The 26,035-nt window shown below is 42.1% G+C and overlaps 1 protein-coding gene across 1 annotated transcript in view; it reads right to left on the bottom strand.

The window, feature by feature from the left end:
• Positions 1-15,991, bottom strand: part of LOC311114824 (uncharacterized protein) — a gene marked incomplete at its 3' end in the record, with an annotated part of 83,858 nt that extends 67,867 nt beyond the window's left edge. The window contains exons 1-4 of the mRNA XM_084190057.1: positions 15,848-15,991; positions 11,929-12,117; positions 11,045-11,188; positions 4,842-4,958 (exon numbers count right to left, since the gene is read on the bottom strand). Of these exons, the coding sequence (XP_084046183.1) occupies positions 4,842-4,958; positions 11,045-11,188; positions 11,929-12,101 (434 nt within the window). The 5' untranslated portion in view covers positions 12,102-12,117; positions 15,848-15,991. The remainder of the gene's footprint in view (positions 1-4,841; positions 4,959-11,044; positions 11,189-11,928; positions 12,118-15,847) is intronic.
• Between the last annotated feature and the right edge of the window lie 10,044 nt (positions 15,992-26,035).

Genomic DNA, 26,035 nt, shown 5'->3' with positions numbered 1-26,035 from the left:
AATCGAGCGGGCGTTATGCACTGACCCTACTCCTCCAGAGGGTCCAGTGGGGCGGACCTACGTTCCGCTCGAGATCCGTGATCGTCTCATATATTGGGCTCATACGTCACCCTCCTCTGGACATCCAGGTATTGGCCGGACAGTGCACTGCCTTAGTGTTAAGTACTGGTGGCCAACATTGGCTAGGGACATGAGGGTTTATGTCTCCTCCTGCTCGGTGTGCGCCCAGTGTAAGGCGCCTAGACACCTGCCCAGGGGGAAGTTACAACCCCTGCCCGTTCCACAACGGCCGTGCTCTCACCTCTCGGTAGACTTTGTCACGGACCTTCCCCCCTCTCAGGGGAATACCACTATTCTTGTCGTTGTGGATCGGTTCTCTAAGGCCTGTCGTCTCATCCCAATGCCGGGTCTCCCTACTGCCCTACAGACCGCTGAGGCTTTGTTTACCCACGTCTTCCGGCACTACGGGGTTCCCGAGGATATAGTGTCTGATCGGGGACCCCAATTCACCTCTAGAGTCTGGAGGGCGTTCATGGAACGCTTGGGGTTCTCGGTTAGCCTTACCTCGGGTTTCCACCCTGAGAGTAATGGGCAGGTGGAGAGAGTGAACCAGGATGTGGGTAGGTTTCTGAGATCGTATTGCCAGGGCCGGCAGGAGGAGTGGTCGGGGTATATCCCCTGGGCAGAGATGGCCCAGAACTCTCTTTGCCACTCCTCTACTAACCTGACCCCTTTCCAGTGTGTGTTAGGGTATCAGCCAGTTCTGGCACCATGGCATCAGAGCCAGATCGAGGCTCCTGCGGTGGATGAGTGGTTTCGGCACTCGGAGGAGACGTGGAACGCTGCACACATACATATGCAGCGGGCTATCCGTAGGCAGAAGGCGAGCGCCGATCTCCACCGCAGTGAGGGTCCAGCATACGCACCTGGAGATCGAGTCTGGCTCTCGACTCGAAACCTGCCCCTTTGCCTGCCCTGCCGGAAGCTTGGTCGGCGGTTTGTGGGGCCATTTAAAGTCCTGAGGAGATTGAACGAGGTATGTTACAAGTTACAACTGCCTAATGATTATCACATTAACCCCTTGTTCCATGTGTCTCTCCTCAGGCCGGTGGTAGCTGGTCCACTCCAGGACAGTGAGATAAGAGAGACTCCTCCGCCCCCACTGGACATCGAAGGGGCTCCGGCGTACTCAGTCCGGTCCATCGTGGATTCGAGACGTCTACAATATCTCGTGGAGTGGGAGGGGTACGGTCCGGAGGAACGGTGCTGGGTGCCTAGGAGGGACATTTTAGATCCCTCCCTCCTGACGGAGTTCCACCGTAGTCATCCCACGTGCCCTGCTCCGCGTCCTCCTGGCCGTCCCCTTGGCCAGGGTCGGCGCACGGCTGGGGCGCGCGTCAAGGGGGGGGTACTGTCACGAATACTGCCGAGGCTGCTCCTCCTCCTTGCTCGGGCAGGCTTCGGCGTTCGTCGTCCCCGGAGTACTAGATACTACCGCTTGATGTTCTCGATGTTTGTTTGGTCTTGTCTAGTTGGTGCACCTGTTTCATCTTCTGTATTGATTATGTCACCTATAAGTTTCCCTTTGGTTTTGTTTGCATTTGTGTGTTATTGTCCGCCTGTCGTTTTGTGTCCAGGTTCGGTACTTTTGTTTGTGAGTGTATTTTACGCATTGAGCTTATTAGTTCGCCTCCGGTGTTTTCGAGGCCATTTATTTTGTATTGTTCATGAGTCTCAGTAAAGTCGTTTTGACTTATCCTCTGTGTCCTGCACCTGACTTCACCACCGCATCCACATCAGTACCGAGACATGGAAGATTGGATACAGAACTTTGCGCCTATCTACAATCTCCCTCAGGAATTGATCATTCATGCCTATTTTCGTGCCAGCAAGTCTTTTTCCTAGGCTTTTCACCATAGCTTTATCCTTAAAAAAAGCAAATTTTACAACGATTGGGCGCTCATATTTCTGTCCTCTTTTTCCGAAACGATGTACATGTTCGAGTTGGATTTTATCGACAGCCTCGAGTGGGATTTGTAGCGCTGTATGCAGGAAGTCCTTCATAATCATCAGATCCTCCTCTCCACCCTCTCCGAGCTGGGCATCTCCGGCGCGGCTCACTCCTGGATTGCGTCCAACCTGACCGGTCGCTCCTACCAAGTGGCGTGGCGAGAAGCTGTCTCCGCACCACGTGCTCTCACCACTGGTGTCCCCCAGGGCTCAGTTCTAGGCCCTCTCCTTTTCTCCCTATACACCAAGTCACTTGGCTCTGTCATATCCTCACATGGCCTCTCCTATCATTGCTACGCTGACGATACACAACTAATCTTCTCCTTTCCCCCTTCTGATAACCAGGTGGCGAATCGCATCTCTGCATGTCTGGCAGACATATCAGTATGGATGACGGATCACCACCTCAAGCTGAACCCTGGCAAGACGGAGCTGCTCTTCCTCCCGGGGAAGGACTGCCCATTCCATGATCTCACCATCACGGTTGACAACTCCGTTGTGTCCTCCTCCCAGAGTGCGAAGAGCCTTGGCGTGACCCTGGACAACACCCTGTCGTTCTCCGCTAACATCAAGGCGGTGACCCGCTCCTGCAGGTTCATGCTCTACAACATTCGGAGAGTACGACCCTGCCTTACACAGGAAGCGGCACAGGTCCTAATCCAGGCACTTGTCATCTCCCGTCTGGATTACTGCAACTCGCTGTTGGCTGGCCTCCCTGCCTGTGCCATTAAACCCCTACAACTCATCCAGAATGCCGCAGCCCGTCTGGTGTTCAACCTTCCCAAGTTCTCTCACGTCACCCCCCTCCTCCGCACACTCCACTGGCTTCCAGTTGAAGCTCGCATCCATTACAAGACAATGGTGCTTGCCTATGGAGCAGTGAGGGGAACGGCACCTCTGTACCTTCGGGCTCTGATCAGTCCCTACACCCAAACGAGGGCATTGCGTTCATCCACCTCTGGCCTGCTGGCTCCCCTTCCTCTGCGGAAGCATAGTTCCCGCTCAGCCCAGTCAAAACTGTTCGCTGCTCTGGCACCCCAATGGTGGAACAAGCTCCCTCACGACGCCAGGACAGCGGAGTCACTCACCACCTTCCGGAGACATTTGAAACCCCACCTCTTTAAGGAATACCTGGGATAGGATAAAGTAATCCTTCTACCCCCCCCCCCCCCCCCCCAGTGGTTATCCCACTGGCTATAGGGTGAATGCACCAATTTGTGAGTCGCTCTGGATAAGAGCGTCTGCTAAATGACGTAAATGTGCCCTTGAGCAAGGCACTTAACCCTAATTGCTCCTGTAAGTCGCTCTGGATAAGAGCGTCTGCTAAATGTCTAAAATGTCAATGTAAATGTAAATGTAAATAATATTCTCTGTTATTTCTCCCTCCTTTTCCTGAATACCCGTAAGTACTAGATTTTCCCTCATCGATCTAGTTTGGATGTCTAGTAAGGCTTTTCTCAGAAGATTGTTCTCCTTTTTTAGTTCCCTAACGTCCGTTTCCATTTTAGAGACTGTCACTTTTAATTCTTTGGTTTCTTTCTCCATTACCAAAGCTTTTTCGTCACTCACTTGAAGACTCGCTTTCAACTCTTTTACGTCTATACTGACCAATTCTAGTATGCCCAATTTGTCATTTATCGACTTCAACAGGTCACTTTCCACACTTACCATACCCAGTGGTGAAAAGCATATATCATCTGTATCAGTCGATGAGTCGCGTTTCCTTTTGGGGATCGGCTCTCCACGCTTGTCTTCAGTCATGTTTGGGTGTTGCGTGTTGTTGTAATATTTGTCGATATATTTCTCTAGCCTTATGATCTGTTTTGTGTTATTATCCAGATTGAATTATATTAACTGCGAATATATGAAATGCTAATATTTAGTCTAACTTACTGATTTTGAATATTATGTTTTTATCTTGAGGTGTTTTGTACCGATTTCTATTCAATACGCCATCTTGTCTACGCGTGCCTTGCTCTTTGTGGTTTTAGACTGGGTTTCTATATAAGCACTTTGTGACAACTGCTGATGTAAAACATTGTCTTCTGGGAATACATATGAAGCAGACCAGGCCCGGGTTTGGGGTTTGAGAAGTCAATGAGAGGTAAAAATGACTTACTTAGTTGTTAATTTTGAAAATGTTCTGTCTTAAGTAGTTTAACAAACTGACACATTTTCATGTTAGTCAAAAACAACTTCATATCGAAGGAGTGCCTTTGATTTGACGGCCTGCACATGTGCAGTTCGGCACAAGATGACCATTAGACCCAATGACGTATTTCTGCGCATGAGCTTCAAATCAAATCAAATTGTATTTCTCACATCCGCCAAATACAACAGTGGTAAACTTTACCATGAAATGCTTACTTACGAGCCCTTTCCCAACAATGCAGAGTTAAAAAGTCACAAAAATTCACTAAATAAAAAAAGGAAAAAGTAACATAATAAAATAACAATAATGAGGCTATGAGGAGTACCAGTACTGAGTCAATGTGCAAGGGTACCAGGTAGTTGAGGTAATTGAGGTAATATGTATATGTAGGTAGGGGTGAAAGTAACTAGGCAATCAGGATAGAGATGACATCTCCTCATCCAGGGAGTGCACACACACACACACTCACTGACACACACACACACACACACACACACAGGGAGGGAATGTTGTGTTAGTTTAATATTGTTTAATATTGTTTCAGGACTATGAAAATTGAAAAAAAGTATTAACCTATGGATTATGAAAACAACAAAAATAATTGGGAAAATGGGAGAGGAGAAATGACTAGAGACAGTGTTGTTTAACTCACTGACCATGACCCATGAGTTCTTCTTACCTTTGTTCACTAGAAAAGTCTCCCTCTCTAAACACTATAGGACGATCCATAGACCGGTCACTCTTCATGGACACACAGCTGGGTACAGGGGAGGCTGGTCTCTCCTGCTTGATTGGGCTTCAACACAACAGAGACAAACATTACGTCTCTCATCTACTCTGAGCTCAGATGGGGAAACATAAGAAGAGTTTCATTCCAAAACGCTATATATCAATTTTCAGAAATGTTTGTAAAGTAGCTTTTGTTGTTTAAAGAAACTATGAAAGAGATTGGAGACATGCATTTGTTTAAAATCTATCACTTAACGGTTTCATTTCAGAGAGACAAATAATCATGTTTTTGGCAAAATGCTATATATCTGCCTCACTCTCAGAGAAATAAGTAGTACTGCTAGGTTTTGCACAGTAATAATATATATATGCCTCACTCTCAGAGAAATAAGTAGTACTGCTAGGTTTACACAGTAATAATATATACCTGCCTCACTCTCAGATAAATAAGTAGTACTGCTAGGTTTTTCACAGTCAAATGTGACCGACCGGCTCGATTCGGACTTATATAGCAACATTTGAAATTGTGTTTTTTACATTGGATAAAAGTAGAGACTCAGCTTGAAAAAGGTATATCATACACTATAGTTGAGGAACAATGGGAAAGTATTTCTGCTTTGAAAGATGATAAACTTGTAACCTCACTTTTGAGAAAATGGCCTTTGAATGTTTTGGTTCACCTACTGGAGAGCTCTTCTTTATCTAGAGTGGTGTTACTTTGGCAGATAATGTCACCCATCTAAATAAATTATATATATCTATAGTTAACTAAATGTATGGTGTATTTGGTTTATGTCAGTTTCATTGTTTGTTATGCTATAAATTGTTATTTTATGGTTGTAAGTGGTCAAATGAACTAGAAAATGTCATATTTTGAAATTCTGAGTAATTACTACTTTAGTAAGGATACACTTTATTCAGTGCTACTGCAGTTGCTGACTACTTCCAATAGATAGCAGCATAAAACCACAAATGACATTTCAGAATATTCCTTTAGTTTTCTCCCTGGATACACCACCACTCCCCCTCACAGGAAAACTCCTGGACACGCTTTTTACTGTCTCTTTCCACACTGCTAACGCAAGAGGAACGACTGAAAAAACATTTAACACATTACTGTGAAGTAATATAATGATGACTATTATTAGCTGTTTTGAAATTATACTTGATTACTATAACGATTATCAATAAGCCTGAACATTAATTTAGTCACCTCTGGTTGAGAAAAACTTATTTTCCTAGTACATTCATTGTCAGATTCATCAACCAGCAGCAAGCACTCTGCCTTCTAGCACAAGCGAGGGGCATGTTGAGTTACATTTGCTAACCGGGAGGTTTGCATGATGTAATTTATTGGTGGGCTCGAAGACGCACTCTTGTCTTATCTATTCCGAGGTTGTTTACTCCCAATATCAGATATTAAGATACTTTTTTATAATGCATGTATACTAGGGTTGAGGTTAGCGCATCTGACTAGTGATTAATTACCCAGGGTTCAACTCCTGCTATAGTCACTATTTAATTGCTCTTCTAAAAGCAACACAGGCCTAATATGAGATATATTAGCTATCTAAAGTAATGAGTGACAGTCTTAGTTAATCACGGGACATATAGTCTTTGGTTTCATGCTATTTTATGTTAATGATATTGTTGCTTGTAGCCTATAACTGATGCTTTGTGGTCTTATGCTGCCATCTATTGGAAATATTTATTAATTAAAAGTTATTAATTCACGTACAGCCTTGCAATAATAAATATCATAAAATAACTTATGGGTTAAGGCTAAAATAGGTTATACCTAGGGTTAAGTCTAAAATAGGTTATACCTAGGGTTAGAGTTTCTGTATAGCACTTTGTGACATCTGCTGGTGTAAAAATAGCTTTATAAATACATTTGATTGATTGTTAGGTTTAGGGGTTTTAAGGCAAAAAACAGTATGGGTTTATGGCACTCTTGCTCCTCCTTGTGGCCGTATGTGGGTACTACATACCTAATTCACAACACCTGCTAGGCTCATAATCTGAGGTAGCAACTGCGTCAGATCTACAAATCCATTAGCTAGACCACCCGATTAGAGAACAATCACCCCCATTATATCCATTTGGTTTGCAACTCAGTGAACCTGTGCAGCATTCGCTCAATTCGATGCCTACAAACGAAGATTTCGATGCATATCAAATTACCCAGCAGCCATATAGAAACAACAAATCGTCAAAAAAAAGTGTATTTCTTAATAAAAAAATGTCTTCTGGCTGTTTAAATCGGCCACATCTTGAAAAAGAGGACAGGGACATGCGTTTTTTTTTAAACTTTTGATGGCTATCAAATCTTGTTAATAATAAGTTACCTGAGGTAAACCTACAGGGTTAACGCTCACCAAGTAGCCGTAACCTTGTTAATAATAAGTTACCTGAGGTAAACCTACAGGGTTAACGCAGGCAGGTCTCATTGATAACAATAGTGAAGCTGGCATTGTGACTCAGAACAATGGGCTGGGAATAGAACGTTCTGAAGGCGAGTCGGTGTCACGGAGCTCAATAGAACTAATAGGAGCTGGTAAGGTGAAAAATGCCCAAACATAAGGCCTGTTTTTTCGCGATTACTTCATAAGTAGGGACATAACGTAATATTATGAAACTGGGCTCCATGGCGGATGCAATGAACTAGTTTTTATCAAGATAAAAAGCGTTTAAAATGTAATGGAGCCCAGTTGAGGCGCCCCAAAAATAATATTCAAAAGTTCGGTCCTTGGACACAGAGGGGTTTAACACTAAAGTTACCGTCCATCTAGTGAAGAGAGGAGAACCGGACAGAAGGAGCGTAGGCCAGCATCCGTCAACGAGAGAGGGAGAAGCCCTCCACAGTATTTAACAGGTGGAAGAAACAACCAGGGAGCTCCATCGGTCCACAAGAAATGCAGGCAGCCAGTGATGATGTAGTGGTAGCTAGGATAACTAGGATGCTGCCGGTAGAGTAGCTAGCTTAGCTAGCTGTACCGACTAGCTTGGATAGCTAGCAGGTCGTTCGTCTGTCCCTCGAGGATGATGCCGAATCCGGTGAACCACAAGATGAAACAAGGATAGCGAGTGAAAAGGATCTGGCTACACTCATACTGTCACTGACCATTACGCAAAAAAAGCAAATTGAACAATAAACTTCGGTGTCTCAACACTGTAGCGAGTTCCAGAACGTGGACATGACTAAACTAAACCAAGTCTTTACAGTGGGTTGCATTAGTAATATTAATGTATATATATATATATATATATATATATAACAAACATTCAAAGTTATTTTATAACAATATTTTGAGATCTGGACCCATTTCCAAAAAGCGTCTCAGAGTAGAAAATGTGTCGTATAAGTGCTGAGAATTAAGACATTTTACTCTTATGAGTATAAATTAAAGCTATGCATGAAGTCTCTAGTCCCACCTAGTCGGCAGATATTTAGGACACCTCATGAGCTGTCCTAACCAGTTAAGAATTAACAGCAGGTGTCTTGATAATACTATAGAATAATGCAGCGAGTCAGTGGTTCCTGCGCCACATGTAATTGCTTTGGAGTAGTTAAAAATCATATTTTTATATTTCTATATGATCAATCCATAAATAATATAGACCTACATGCAACAGTATGTCTTGTGCTTTTGGCAATGATTTCTGTATAATAATTATGTATAAGTGATACCATTAATGTCTGCATAGCATGTTGGCTTCATTTTGGCAGATTAACTCATTCTTATTTCTGAAGATTAACTCAGGTTTTCGCCCAGTGGCTAAGGAGTTGGAGCTGTGGCAGGAGTTGGACCTATGGCAGAAAGGTGGCTGGTTCGAATCCCGGGCAGGGCGCTGGAAAAAACAGGCGGGCTTGATCTGATCTGGAGGGCTGCTGGGTTCACATCCTCAAAACATTCACCTTTCGTTGATCAGAACTCTAGAGGGTCTTCTTCACTGAACCCAAAGATATATATTACTTTTATTGGTTCCATACAGTTGAAGTCGGAAGTTTACATACACTTAGGTTGGAATCATTAAAACTCGTTTTTCAACCTCTCTACAAATTCCTTGTTAACAACCTATATTTTTGGCAAGTCGGTAAGGACATCTACTTTGTGCATGACACAATAATTTTTCCAACAGTTGTTTACAGACAGATTATTTCACTTATAATTCACTGTATCTCAATTCCAGTGGGTCAGAAGTTTTTATACACTAAGTTGACTGTGCCTTTAAACAGCTTGGAAAATTCCAGAAAATGATGTCATGGCTTCAGAAGCTTCTGATATTCTAATTGACATAATTTGAGTCAATTGGAGGTGTACCTGTGAATGTATTTCAAGACCTACCTTCAAACTCAGTGCCTCTTTGCTTGACATCATGGGGAAATCCAAAGAAATCAGCCAAGACCTCAGAAAAAAATGGTAGACCTCCACAAGTCTGGCTCATCCTTGGGAGCAATTTCCAAACGCCTGAAGGTACCACGTTCATCTGTACAATCAATAGTACGCAAGTATAAACACCATGGGACCACGCAGCCGTCATACCGCTCAGGAAGGAGACGTGTTCTGTGTCCGAGAGATGAACGTACTTTTGTGTGAAAAGTGCAATTCAATCCCAGAACAACAGCAACGGACCTTGTAAAGATGCTGGAGGAAACAGGTACAAAAGTATCTATATCCACAGTGAAACGAGTCCTATATCGACATAACCTGAAAGGCCGCTCAGAAAGGAAGAAGCCACTGCTCCAAAACCGCCATAAAATAAGCCAGACTATGGTTTGCAACTGCACATAGGGACAAAGATCGTACTTTTTTGAGAAATGTCCTCTGGTCTGATGAAACAAAAATATAATTGTTTGTCCATAATGACCATCGTTTGGAGGAAAAAGGGGGTTGCTTGCAAACCGAAGAACACCATCCCAACCGTGAAGCACGGGGGTGGCAGCATCATGCTGTGGGGGTGCTTTGCCGCAGGAGGGACTGGTGCACTTATCAAAATAGATGGCATCATGAGGAAGGAATATAATGTGGATATATTGAAGCAACATCTCAAGGCATCAGTCAGGAAGTTAAAGCTTGGTCGCAAATGGGTCTTCAAAATGGACAATGGCCCCAAGCATTCTTCCAAAGTTGTGGCAAAATGGCTTAAGGACAACAAAGTCAAGGTATTGGAGTGGCCATCACAAAGCCCTGACCTCACTCTTATAAAAAAATGTGTGGGCAGAACTGAAAAAGCGTGTGCGAGCAAGGAGGCCTACAAACCTGACTCAGTTACACCAGCTCTGTCAGGAGGAATGGGCCAAAATTCACTAAACTTATTGTGGGAAGCTTGTGGAAGGCTACCCAAAACATTTGACCCAAGTTCAACAATTTAAAGGCAATGCTACCAAATACTAATTGAGTGTATGTACACTTCTGACCCACTGGGAATGTGATGAAAGAAATAAAAGCTGAAATAAATCATTCTCTCTACTATTATTCTGACATTTCACATTCTTAAAATAAAGTGGTGATCCTAACTGACCTAATAGATGGGGATTTTTACTAGGATTAAATGTCAGGAATTGTGAAAAACTGAGTTTAATTGTATTTGGCTAAGGTGTATGTAAACTTCCGACTTCAACTGTATATTAAGGAAGTGTTAGAAGCCTTTTTGGTTCTATAAGGAACCTTATTTTCTAAGTGTATAATAAACACGTTTTTATTTTGATTATTTCATTACCTACATCATGTTTTTTCAAGTTATCCCTTGGGAGCGCAACATCACGTTGTTAAAAAATAATCCTAAATTGGGCATGGCTATAAATTGGGCAATTGAAGGCATCTAGGGCGAAAAATTTGTTCTATGAAAATGAACATTGTATGCAACGTTGTAGGCAACATTATTGACAAGGGACCCTGATGCCTACGATGCCAAAGCTATTTAGAGTTGTTAAACGGGTGTGAAGAGTGTTTTGGTATAACGGTAATATTGTCAAAATTCCACTTGTAACAAACATCAGAATTGGTTAAAGAAATATGCATTCCATTATATTAGGCAATAATGAAGAGTAGGCAAAGTGTTTGTGTCTTGTGAAAATTCATTCATCTTAAGATAGCTATTTATTTTGCAAATAAACGTAGTAAATTCTTCATGAAATTGTCATCTCACCTCTTAGCTTTGGTGTCATGTTCCCCAGAGAGACTCATTTTAGAGGCAGGGACCCCGTCCTCTCTCTCCCCAGAGAGACTCATTGTAGAGGCAGGGCCCCCCTCCTCTCTCTCCCCAGAGAGACTCATTTTAGACCACTGACCCCTAAACAGAGATGCAGCATGTTGGTTGAGGTGAACACAGTGACAACTCATTCTAGAATGTCCATTGTTCTCTTTTACTCATGATCTCTTAGAAATAAAACATTTACTAACAGACACATCCAAACAGTCAGGTTATTTAATGCAATTGCTTTTTCTAGCCCAATGACTCCTCAAAACCCACCAACAACCTACTTTACTCTCTTTTTTTTTGTTGAAATTTGAAAAGGAATTTTCCCACACAGCAGGAAATGCATACTTGTAATGTATTCATGGTTTAAAAAGGCTTCTAGAGTTTATAATTTCCACTTCAAAATGTCAGACTTATTTTGCTATAATGAAAAATTTATCAACCCCTACAAAAAATTTCCATTAATTATAATCCACATAATAATTCACATTTCCTGTTGCTGCAGGATTATTTTCCTGCTGAGAGAAACTGGGTCAAATTAAGATATGGCATCTGTAAGTGCATTCATCTTACGATAGCTAGGTGAGACAACCACATATCACAGTCATATATACAGGATATAAACATTTTACTCTAGCTGAACAATGGAAATGTAGTGTTTTGCAAACAACAACAAAAAAAATGCATACACATTTAAAATCTATGAATTACAAATCTGAGAAAAGTAATATTAGCAATAAATCATATATTTTTTAAAACACAAATGTGATTTTTTGGGGAAATAGCGTTTTGGAAATAAACATAATAAATTCTTCATATAATTGTTATCTCACCTCTTAGCTTTGGTGTCATGTTCCCCAGAGAGACTCATTTTAGAGGCAGGGCCCCCCTCCTCTCTCTCTCCAGAGAGACTCATTTTAGAGGCAGGGCCCCCCTCCTCTCTCTCTCCAGAGAGACTCATTTTAGAGGCAGGGACCCCCTCCTCTCTCTCCCCAGAGAGACTCATTTTAGAGCACTGACCCCTAAACAGAGATGCAGCATGTTGGTTGTGGTTACCACAGTGACAACTCATTCTAGAATGTCAATTGTTCTCTTTTACTCATGATCTCTTAGAAATAAAACATTTACTAACAGACATATCCAAACAGTCGGGTGATTTAATTGTATCACAGGAACATTGTTACGTTCCTCAACAAGAAATAAAACATTGTCTCTCAAACAGAAGAAGGAACTAACAAAGAGTCACTAACAACAACCAAAACGAAACAGGTGGTTTTAGGAGGGGTTCTGAAAGACACTCATGGGGGTGTCCACTAGTGGTGGGAAACAGAGGCTTTACGAACGCTTTGGGGCTTTCACCAAATTGTGCCGAAAATGCCATGGATAGATTTGAGTGCTAATAAACAACATTTAGTTAGAATGTGGGGTTCGCTTTTTGCCTCCAGGTTCACTATGTTTTCAAAAACGATGCATCTGTGGTATTATTTAGGATACTAAATACAGAAGATTATCATAAATAAAACACATTATTTAAACAACAATGGGAAATCCCAATCCCCGTCCCTACCTGCTGAGCTCCCATTCAGGGGCTACAAACTGGAAGACGTCAAACTAAATGTATAAATAAGGTGTCCAGTAGAGGTCAGTGTTTGAAAGAGACTTTGCATCTAAAAAAAAAAGCACTGGCACCAGGGAGAAATCAGTGAGATCTCTCGCATTTTGTGAGGCCGGTTGGACGTACTGCCAAATTCTCTAAAACGACGTTGGAGGCAGCTTATGGTAGAGAAATTAACATTCAATTATCTGGCAACAGCTCTGGTGGACATTCCTGCAGTCAGCATGCCAATGGCACGCTCCCTCAAAACCTGAGACATCTGTGGCATTGTGTTGTGTGAGAAAACTGCACATTTTCGAGTGGCCTTTTATTGTCCCCAGCACAAGGTGTACCTGTGTAATGATCATGCTGTTTAATCAGCTTCTTGATATTCCACCCCTGTCAGGTGGATGGATTATCTTGGCAACTGAGAAATGCTCACTAACAGGGATGTTAACACATTTGTGCACAAAATTGGAGAGAAATAAGCTTTTTGTACAAATGGAACATTTCTGGGATCTTTTACTTCAGCTCATGAAACCTGAGACCAACACTTTACATGTTGCGTTTATATTTTTTGTTCAGTATAGATAAAAACACAAAGCCTCCAGCAGAGGTCAGGCTCTGTCGCCGCCGGCCGCGACCGGGAGACTCATGGGCGGTGCACAATTGGCCCAGCGTCGTCCAGGGTAGGGGAGGGAATGGCCGGCAGGGATGTAGCTCAGTTGCTAGAGCATGGCGTTTGCAACCCAGGGTTGTGGGTTCGATTCCCACGGGGGGCCAGTATAAAAAATAAAAATGTATTCACTAACTGTAAGTCGCTCTGGATAAGAGCGTCTGCTAAATGACTTAAATGTAAAATGTAGTGTGATGTCCGAATCTTCGACCGTCATCATCACGTAGTAATGTTACTTTGATACAAGCATTGATACGTTGTGTCGAATCAGTAGTGCTTTGAAAACTGCAACGGCACATCGTAGCTCCGGTATTAATCGTCCAATCCCTAGTGTCCACTGAATGTTGACTAGCAACAAGAAAGTGGTACCTAAAGGACACCCACCATGAGCGCCCATTGAAGTGGCTCCAGAAGAGGAAATCTGAAATAAAAACCCTCCAACTTACAATATGGAGTAAAAAAACAAGTGGAACCAAACCAAACCAGACCAAACCAGACCAAACCAAACCAGACCAAACCAGACCAAACCCTGGGAGATACAAGACAGAAAGACTTTGTTCATCAACTTAAAGAAGCAGAGCTACAAAGAGGTGCCAGTCTTCTAACATCTTTAAGGCCAACCAGAACACTGGGCCAGCTGCTCTTCAATATCACATAACAGATGGAAACCTTCTGACTAAAGAGATGACAAGCCAGCACAGGCATAAGCATACTGTCTATTGACGTGGCGCCAAGAGGTGCGGCCAACGTGCTAACGTCCAACCTCAAAATATAAATGGAAATACCAAAGCCTGTAACAACATGTAGTCGTGACTGATATCTTTCACCTCATCTCCCTGTTACTGTTTGTTAAGGTAGTTATAGACAGTGCAGCAACACAAGGCCACATTCCTCTCACCCCTTCCACTCTCTCAGGCTAATGTGTATTTGATAAAAGTAGACTTTTTCTTTCAATCTGTTCTTTTCTAAACGTGTCTGAGAATGTAGACAGAAGGGCTAAAATGGACATGATTGATCTGAGGGGGATCAGTGATACGTACAGAAAGGTTTTTTGCAACAAGTAAGAGATGTTATATTATGTAAAGTAGGCTAGGTTTTACTGTATAATAGCAGTTTGTTAGTGATATGCAGATCAAGGTCTATACCTCGGCTATAGCATACAATATCCTAGATGACCAGCCTAAACCGGTTCAAATCAGTTCACATAGGTTATCAGTAGCAGGATTGATCACCTACAAATCGGTTTTAACCAGTATATCTAGCTTGCATCATAGTACACCCCTCAGGCTAAGTTCAGGTTTCAGCATGAGACAGACATCAACAGCCGAGTTGTAGGCTACAACCTGGGTCGTATTCATTAGTTTACTCCGCAGCCAACTGTTTTAAAATGTTGCATAAACAGTTTACTCCAAACGCTGTACAACGTGACCTAAACGGTTTCTGTTGCCAAACGTTTTGCTACGGTGGGAACTAATGAACACACACAACCTGTTTTGAGGAACTGTAAGTTGTTGTTAGTCTTTCCACAGTATTTATTTGTATCTCTTTCACACAACATACCTTCCTGAGTGAAAAGAGTTAACAGTGGATTAGAAAGAGAAAATGTTGTTGCTTGTTGTGTTTAAAGCCTGTTTTGAGAAGACAAGTCTATAGACCTATGACACAGGACACTCTTAGAAAAAAGAGTTCCAAAAGAGTCCTCTGGCTGTCCCCATAGGAGAACGCTTTTGGGTTCCAGGTAGAACCCTTCTGGCTTCCATGTAGAACCCTCTGTGGAAAGGATTCTTCATGGAACCCAAAAGGGTTCTACCTAGGACCAAAAAGGGTTCTACAAAGGGTTCTCCTATGGGGACTTTTAAATTCTAGATAGTGTAGGAGCGATCACCCTGGGGCACACAGATGGAAACAGAACAAATTCACATTCCGCATCTAATTTATATTGAACACATGTTAAGGAGAGTAGGCCTATTATAACACTGTCCACAAAACATATCATCAACTATATTAATACACATAACAATATCATCAACTATAATAATACACATAACAATATCATCAACTATATTAATTCACATAACAATATCATCAACTATATTATTACACATAACAATATCATCAACTATATTAATACACATAACAATATCATCAACTATATTAATACACATAACAATATCATCAACTATATTAATACACATAACAATATCATCAACTATATGAATACACATAACAATATCATCAACTATATTAATACACATAACAATATCATCAACTATATGAATACACATAACAATATCATCAACTATATTAATACACATAACAATATCATCAACTATATGAATACACATAACAATATCATCAACTATATTAATACACATAACAATATCATCAACTATATTAATACACATAACAATATCATCAACTATATTAATACACATAACAATATCATCAACTATATGAATAAACATAACAATCATCGTCTTACCTTTTATATGTCTCTCAATAGAAGCAGAGTCTAGAATGATCATTCGGTCACTGAAAGTTACTTTTGTTTGCTGAACCTATTTACATATCAGGTTCTTCCCTCTCACTCTCACTCTCACTCTCAATCTCACTCTCACTCACACTCACACTCACACTCACACTCACTCTCAATCTCACTCTCTCACTCTCACTCTCACTCTCACTCACACTCACACGCACACTCTCACACATACACACACACACACACACACACAAACACACACACACACACACACACACACACACACACACACACACACACACACACACACACAGCCAACCAATGGAACAAACTAATTGACTAAATAAAACAGACATGTACAGAAACATATCGTTGGCTCAAAAGTTCCAAGAAATATTATATTTTAGAACTAACTGACTTATAAAATAAACTTTAATTTGAGGCATTAGAATGTATGTTAGAGACATGATTGTGTGAAATCTATGTCAATGTAGAGCAGCATAAAGTACAAGAACAGATGTATTGCTGTGATGAGTGACATACACCTCCAGGTAACTGCCAAAATAAAGGAGACACCAACATAGTGTCTTAACAGGGCGTTTTGCCTCCAGGAGCTGCCAAAATAAAGGAAACACCAACATAGTGTCTTAACAGGGCGTTTTGCCTCCAGGAGCTGCCAAAATAAAGGAAACACCAACATAGTGTCTTAACAGGGCGTTTTGCCTCCAGGAGCTGCCAAAATAAAGGAAACACCAACATAGTGTCTTAACAGGGCGTTTTGCCTCCAGGAGCTGCCAGAACAATACTCCTTGGTGTAGATGTGTCTTGGCATACATTCTACAAGTGTCTGGAACTCTATTGGAGGGATGTGACATCATTCCTCCACAATAAATTCCATAATACGGTGTTTTGTTGATGGTGGTGGAAAACTCTGTCTCAGGCGCCGCTCCAGAATCTACCATCAGTGTTAAATTGGGTTGGGACCTGGTGACTGAGACGGCCATGATACATTGTGAAACATCTACTCTGGAACACTCTTTACTCTGGAACACTCTCTACTCTGGAACACTCTCTACTCTGGAACACTCTCCACTCTGGAACAATCTCTACCCTGGAACACTCTCCACTCTGGAACACTCTCTACCCTGGAACACTCTCTACTCTGGAACACTCTCTACCCTGGAACACTCTCCACTGGAACACTCTCTACCCTGGAACACTCTCTACTCTGGAACACTCTCTACTCTGGAACACTCTCCACTCTGGAACACTCTCTACTCTGGAACACTCTCTACTCTGGAACACTCTCTACCCTGGAACACTCTCTACTCTGGAACACTCTCTACTCTGGAACACTCTCTACTCTGGAACACTGTCTACTCTGGAACACTCTCTACTCTGGAACACTCTCTACTCTGGAACACTGTCTACTCTGGAACACTCTCTACTCTGGAACACTCTCTACTCTGGAACACTCTCTACTCTGGAACACTCTCTTACTCTGGAACACTCTCTACTCTGGAAAACTCTCTACCCTGGAACACTCTCTACTCTGGAACACTCTCTACCCTGGAACACTCTCTACCCTGGAACACTCTCCACTCTGGAACACTCTCCACTCTGGAACACTCTCTACCCTGAAACACTCTCTACTCTGGAACACTCTCTACTCTGGAACACTCTCTACTCTGGAACACTCTCTACTCTGGAACACTCTCTCTCTCTGGAACACTCTCTACCCTGGAACACTCTCTACTCTGGAACACTCTCTACTCTGGAACACTCTCTACCCTGGAACATTCTCTACTCTGGAACACTCTCTACTCTGGAACACTCTCTACTCTGGATCACTCTCTACTCTGGAACACTCTCTACTCTGGAACACTCTCTACTCTAGAACACTGTCTACTCTGGAACACTCTCTACTCTGGAACACTCTCTACTCTGGAACACTCTCTCACTCTGGAACACTCTCTACTCTGGAAAACTCTCTACCCTGGAACACTCTCTACTCTGGAACACTCTCTACTCTGGAACACTCTCTACTCTGGAACACTCTCTCACTCTGGAACACTCTCTACTCTGGAACACTCTCTACCCTGAAACACTCTCTACTCTGGAACACTCTCTACTCTGGAACACTCTCTACTCTGGAACACTCTCTACTCTGGAACACTCTCTCTCTCTGGAACACTCTCTACTCTGGAACACTCTCTACCCTGGAACACTCTCTACTCTGGAACACTCTCTACCCTGGAACACTCTCTACTCTGGAACACTCTCTACTCTGGAACCCTCTCTACCCTGGAACACTCTCTACTCTGGAACACTCTCTACCCTGGAACACTCTCTACTCTGGAACACTCTCTACTCTGGAACACTCTCTACTCTGAAACACTCTCTACTCTGGAACACTCTCTACTCTGAAACACTCTCTACTCTGGAACACTCTCTACTCTGGAACACTCTCTACTCTGGAACACTCTCTACCCTGGAACACTCTCTACCCTAGAACACTCTCTACTCTGGAACACTCTCTACTCTGGAACACTCTCTACCCTGAAACACTCTCTACTCTGGAACACTCTCTACTCTGGAACACTCTCTACTCTGGAACACTCTCTACTCTGGAACACTCTCTACTCTGGAACACTCTCTCTCTCTGGAACACTCTCTACTCTGGAACACTCTCTACTCTGGAACACTCTCTACTCTGGAACACTCTCTACCATGGAACACTCTCTACTCTGGAACACTCTCTACCCTGGAACACTCTCTACTCTGGAACACTCTCTACTCTGGAACCCTCTTTACCCTGGAACACTCTCTACTCTGGAACACTCTCTACTCTGATATAAATGTGAGGATGGTTCTTCTAGCACACAAACTTGGACTTGGTTATGCAGCTCTAAAGAAAATAAACAAAGTCCTAGGGATTCCTTCCTTGAGTCTCAGCTCATATCAGAGACATGACAGGAGAGTGACAGGTCAATAAAAAGGGAGAGTAGCCCATTATTGTCAGGTGACTTGCTGTGGATAAATAATATTTAGTAGCCAACTGTGATTACTGAGAAAGTAGCTTTACATAAAGTAAATGCATGCTGATATGCTAATATGTACATAGGGTAACATGCTGATATGCTAATATGTACATAGGGTAACATGCTGATATGCTAATATGTACATAGGGTAACATGCTGATATGCTAATATGTACATAGGGTAACATGCTGATATGCTAATATGTACATAGGGTAACATGCTGATATGCTAATATGTACATAGGGTAACATGCTGATATGCTAATATGTACATAGGGTAACATGCTGATATGCTAATATGTACATAGGGTAACATGCTGATATTTAGTCCTGCAGTTATGACTGTAATGTCGACATGTCGAATGATAACGTCCTCAAAAGAATGTAGCATGGAGGAACCCAGAATGCAAATGAACGTCTGAACTCTAATATGGTCGCGACGCCCCAAAACTGTCTTCTTGGGCAAAAGCCTCATTGCCAGTATGGCAGTAGCCACGTTCAATGAGGGAGCCACTGCTATATCAGATGGGATGGACTAATTGTGTATTGGCAGCACTTTGGCGTCACTGGAAGCAATCAGAGAGGAGTTGTGAGAGCTGATGCTGCTTCAATGGAGTGTGACAAGCGGAGGCGCAGGTCACATGACACGGTCAAGAAAGTAAAGCAGCACCAGCAACAACTCAAAGAGGGCCGTACATATGGGGCAGGGATAGCTGATTACTGTTCTGCACATTTCAACAGCCATACAAAAGCCTTGGATGTGACAAATCGAGCAAAGTGATATGAGAATTTGGCCAAAACTGCATATTTGCCCTACAAACCAGTATTCAAAGCATATGCTCTATTGCTTGAAACAAATGTATTAAACGTGCTGATGTATTTGTAAAAGGTATATTTGATGTTTATCTGTCAGTTTAGAAGCTTTTGTATGGCTGTTGAAAAAGAGATTAATTTAATGTGACGTAAATGGTCATATTTATGGAAAGTACATTTTAATTGTAGTCTGTGGTGTTTGGCATTACAGTTGTTCTCAATTGCTAAAACACAATTTCTGAAACCTTGCTCCATTTCCTGAAAACATTAAACGCAAAACCTCATCTTCAAGCACTATTTACAAAACCTCTGACTCCTCTCGCAAAATGAAACATTCGCCCTCAAAACAGTTTTTACCTGTGTTCAAATTCAAACACTGCTCTCAAATCATAAACAAAGTGATCAAAATGATAAACACTCTCAAGCAGTCAGTAAACAATACACCGAAAAATAGAAAACACATTGTTCAAAACATACAGTTCTCAGGGAGAAGTACATTTTTAATCTCAAAACAAATGTCATGTTTTTCCATCATTGTCTTTTGATGAACGAAAACATGTTCTATCATAGTAGCTCAAAATGGATCAGAAATGACTACTCTGCTTTGCTCTTTGCAATTTAGTTTTTTGTTCTTCCTCCTCCTTGTACCCCTATTTTTACAGTACTGTACCCTGCATCTCACAAACTTGTCCTTTGTCTCTGTGATACTGTAATTCTTGTTCTTTGTTGATATGAACCTGCAACCAGTCAAAATTTATTGAGCAGTCAGTTCTGTTAACAAATGGAAAGCCCAATGTTCAGGGCCATACAATTTGTCCATTGTACAGTATACAGCCTACAATGCACTGTACTACAGTATACAATACTAAAAGGGACAAAAATCAAAGGAGTAAACATGTGATCAATGTGATTCTCCTTGTCTTTGGGCTGGGTCAGGCCAGAACACTTCGTCCACATCACAAGCAATATTGTCCCTCCTGAGGCAACGGGGGAAGAAGCCTCTTGTGTGCCGTATCCAGCCCTGACATGATTCCTCACCTGTATCACCACAGGCTAAATCCATGGCTTGCAGCAGATTTACTCTGGTGTAGGGTTGTCTATCATACACTTTCCATCTCCAAGAGGAGAAATACTCCTCAATCGGATTCAGGAAAGGCGAGTATGGAGGGAGGTACAAGTTCATAAACTGCCCGTTGATGTTAAACCATTCCCTTACCTGAGCAGCTGGGTGGAAACTGACATTGTCCCACACTATCACATAGGTGGGAATGGGATTCTCATTTAGCTCTTGAACCTGCTGCTCTTGAACCTGCTGCTCAAATAAAATATCTCTTAGATTGGCAATAAATCTTAGAAGGTGCCGGGTGTTATATGGCCCGAGTGTAACATGGTGATGTAGAACACCATGGTTGCCGATAGCAACACAGATTGTGACATCGCCACCTCGTTGACCAGGGACTTCAACAACGGCCCGCTGTCCAATTTATGTTTCGGGCCTCTCCCTTCTCCTCTTTGTTAGATTGAAGCCTTGATTCATCGACAAAGATGAACTCATGGGGTCTGTCCAAGGATTCCAAGTCAAATATTGTCTGTGTAGAAATACAATATACTGTATGTAGGATTTTGTAAGTGGTACAGAGACAGTGCTATACTGTAGAGTACAATTAGGCCTACTGTATGCACTTCTGATTCACATACATTGTATGTACTGAAGAGTAATGTCATTCACATAGTATGTGTTAGTACTGTAGACAATCTGGATTACAGTAAATGTTTCTGAATGTACACTTACTTGCACATACTGAGCTCGCAGTTCTTTCACCCTTGGTGAGTTGCGCTCAAAAGGTACTCTGTGTACTTGTTTCATTCGCATCCTGTTACGACGGAGGACACGGTCAATAGTGGAAATGCTCACACTGTTCGATTCCCTGGAAGTGTGTGTTGTCTTGTATCACTCGTTCCTGGATTTCTCTGAGTCGTATTGCATTATCTTGAAGGACCATGCCAACTATAACGGCCTCTTGCTCCCCAGTGAATATAGCTGTCCTTCCACCTGCATGTGGCAGCCTTGCAATTCTACAAAAAGTAGTTGTGCAGTTACAAAACATATTCATGCAGTACAATACATACAGTGATTCACTTTACAAACGTCTATTGAAACAGCTACATATAGTGTAGTACAGTAAATTTGCAATTACAAAAATACAGTAGTACACTGTACCTGTTCTCTTCTCTGAATGTCCTTACTATGGTGGACACAGAAAATCGGCTCAAATTGGGTTGCACTCTAAGTCCTGCTTCCCTCATTGTCAGTTACAGTTTATGCCTATTGCTTACACACTTTTTGCAGAATTTGGCTCATTATGTCAAAACTCAACACACAAGCCAATCAGACATAGCACTTGGAGATTAACAACTCACATATATGCCAAAATGAAACACTGCAATCAAAACGTAACACTCCTTTCTAAAAATGAAATTCTTGCAACAAAACCATACACACAAGCAACATTTGAATTACTCTTTCATATCACCAGCAACACACTGATGGGCTTTATATAAAACACTGCAGTCTCTGAGTTTCTATTTTTATTGTCATTTTATTGTCATTGTCTTCTGTAAAACTCAAAAGTAGAATTTCTGCAGTAATCAAACAGTATTTACAAAAAAGTTTTTACAAAAAAAGTAACATTCTTACAGAAATTCTTAACATCAAATTTAGCAACAAAACAAAAGTAAAAAAACAGAACAATTACTGGATAAATTGCTATTGGGGGAAAAAACATATACTTGTTTTGTGTGTGTGTGTGGTGGGGGGCGGGGGGGCTTATGGATCACGCCTTCTGTTCGGATCTGGCCACAAGACCTCGTCAACATCACAGGCGATGTCCTCGCGGGCTAGGCATCGGGGAAAATATCGCCTTGTGTGCCGAATCCACCCTTGGATTGATTCCACCTCAATGTCTCCACATGCCTCTTCCATTGCTTGCAGAAGAGTCATGCGGGCATGTGGTTGCCGATCATATACTTTCCACCGCCACGCTGAAAAGAATTCCTCGATTGCATTTAGAATGGGGCTGTAAGGGGGCAGGTATAAAACTGTGAAATGATTATGGTTGTTGAACCAATCTCGGACCAGAGCAGCCCGGTGGAAACTAACATTATCCCAGATGACAACAAACCTGGGCTGCTGTGGTCTGTCCTGCACAACTGCATGTAGTGCATCTAGAAATGCAATGATCTGTCCTGTATTGTAGGGACCTAGAGTGGTATGATGATGCAGGACTCCTTGGACACTACTTGCAGCACACAAGGTGATATTTCCCCCACGCTGCCCAGGGACATTTACAACAGCCCTTTGTCCAACTACGTTACGGCCCGACGCCTGGTTTTGGCCAGATTGAAGCCTGCCTCATCCACGTAGATGAACTCATGCGGCAGTTCGGCTGCATCAAACTCCAGAACTGTCTGTAACAGAAAATATTGAATAGTGTTACTGAAAACACATACAGTAACTACAATGTCTATATTTTCACACAAGTAGGGGCTGGGTTGGGTGAGTATAGACAAAAACTACAAGCTACAGGCAGGGCAGGTGGCAGCATAAACCCTCATTCCCACATCACAATATATAGTATATAAAGTAAAGTGACACATACCTGCACATAATCATGGCGCAGATCCTTGACCCTGACACTGTTCCTCTCAAATGGCACCCTGTACAGCTGCTTCATTCTGAAGTTATGTTTCTGTAGGATGCGACTTAGTGTAGAAATGCTGACCCTGTTGATATTGTTGAATTCATTTCCATTTGCAATTATGCGTTGTTGCAACTCACGAAGTCGGATTGCATTATTTTCTCGCTCCATTTCAATGATGGCAAGCTCTTGTTGTTGAGTGAAGAGCCGTTCCCTTCCACCTTGAGGAGGTCGTCCAACCATTCTGTAGAAAATGCCACCACAAGATGTCATTGGTTAGGTTATTTTTCACATACTGTACTTTCAAACTGTACACAGTACTGCAACATCACAATGGTATTCCTTTACATATACAGTACTTCACAGCACTACCCATTTTTGTATAGTATAGTTAGTACAGTAATACTGTAATATGATACAGAATCATGTGACACGTACAGTCTGGAGTAGAAACTTGAAGATATACCTGTTATCCAGTCGGAATGTCCTTATTATCGATGCTACTGTGTAGCGACTGAGGTTAGGGTGGACTCTTTGCCCAGCCTCCCTCATGGACAGGCCATGATTTATCACATGGTCCACCAGAGTAGCCCTGATGTCATCTGATATACGTCTCCGCACTGGTCCTCGTCCTCTTCCACGTCCTCTTCCACATCCGACTCCTCTCTCTCTTCGTCCTCCTCTTACTCTGACTCTCATTGCCTCCATGCTTGCAAAGTTCTAAAAATGGCTTACCTGAGGCCTATTTGTAGTGCTAAGGCTCAGACTGATTGGTGTTCTGTTTTCTGTGCAAGTGTTTTCAGGTGTGTATGTAAGTGCATACAATTGCCAGATGAGTTTTGCATTTTGAACAGAGTGTTTTCCCACTGATAACAGGTGATTTCGTTTTTGAACAAAGTGTCTAATGTAAGAAAACGTGTGTAGTGTTTCGCAATAAGTGTGTTACAGAATTGCAAACAAAGTGCAAAGTTGACATTGTGTTTAAGCTATGGTTACACTGTGTTTAAGGTATGCTACAAGAAGTTTAGGTATTGAGGCTTTGGTCTAAGCATTCGGTTTTAGTGTGTAAGCAATGGGCAAAAACTGTAATGGACAAGAACATGTTCTATGACTGTTGCTCGAATTTCATCAGATATTTCCACTCTTTGTCTTCCTCTTCCTCTTCGTCCTCCTCTTCCTCTTTCTTGCCCTCCTCCTCCTCCTCCTCTTCCTCCTCTTCGCCCACCTGGCATACGCCCTCGTCCTCGTCCTCTCACATTGTTTCTTCTATCCATTCTCAGACTTTCTCCTTCCCACCTTCAACAACCTGTTTGCTCTCTGAACTGCCTTATATTGGTTGTGTCGCATCATTTGAAACAGGTTAAATCCATTTTGAGTGGTTGTGTTCAATCAATGACATGTGTTCTCTATTTGTATTTGATTGTTGCCACTTGTGTTTACCAGTATGGATGACATGTGCATTAGAGTGCAGAATGTGTTTGGAGAATGAGAATATGTTTAGAGTTTTGCTGAAAAGTCTAAGTGAGATCTGCATATTGTGTTTTACCATGTGAAATGGTTTAAGGTATTGACAACAGACTGCATAATTAGCTAAATGAGTCCAGGCAACTGAGAACTTTGTTCAGCCAATGGGTTTTAGTGTTTTAGCAATTTGGCCTTTTATAAACCCATTTCATGCAATTCCACGTCATTTTACTTGACTGCAGACTCTGGCATAATCTGTATTAATGCCGTGTTCAAAACAACTGGAAACTCTGAGCTGGGAAATCTCAGACTTCCGACTTTAATGAGTTCAAGACAACTGGGAAATGGGGAAAAAACGAGCTCCAACTGGAAACATTTGTTTTAAACGGTCATCCTACTGGGAATTCTGGCCTCTTTCTAGAGCTCCGACTTTCCTGATTTGAAGACCACTGATGTCATGATTCTACCTAATTTTTTCCCGAGTTCCCATTTGTCTTGAAAGCGCAATACCGCACAAATGATCGAAATGACAGGCTATTTTGACACTGAAAAACTGAGAATCTGAGATCAATGAAAACGAACTTGAATCCATCAATAGCCTATGCCTGGGTGTGTCTAGACATATTGTATGCTACAATATGAGGAGGAAATTATAGTCCTAAAAATGTTTTAAAGTTTCACTGACAGATTTGCCGCGCGTTCCTGACAGTATGCCTTGTTATTGTGCTACACTCCATTTACATTTTAGTCATTTAGCAGACGCTCTTATCCAGACCGACTTACAGTTAGTGAGTGCATACATTTTCATACTGGCCCCCCGTGGGAATCAAACCCACAACCCTGGCGTTCCAAAAGCCATGCTCTACCAACTGAGCTACACGGGGCCTAGGTTAATTTTAAAATAAGCTATTTATCCTCTGTGACTACATTTTAGGCTTTCTCATTGCGTAGTAGGCTATTTTGAATTATTTCATTTATTTCTGAACAGACAGCAGTAATTCTATAACTTTGTAAAATGTATTTGAATTGATCAGGCGTGCTGCAGCTCCTCCAGAACCCTTGGCGTGGCTCTATAAATGATGGGCAATGCTGGAGAGATGAGAGTTGGAGGCTCATGTCTGTCAGAGCAGAGAGAGTTCTGGGAGAGATTATTAGCATTTTTACATTGCAAAA

Source organism: Coregonus lavaretus, assembly GCF_964263955.1.
Source record: "Coregonus lavaretus genome assembly, contig: HAP1_SCAFFOLD_233, whole genome shotgun sequence".
Taxonomy (NCBI): Eukaryota; Metazoa; Chordata; class Actinopteri; order Salmoniformes; family Salmonidae; genus Coregonus; species Coregonus lavaretus.
Note: the sequence above shows the minus strand (reverse complement) of the source record. Positions and strands in the feature narration are given on the sequence as shown.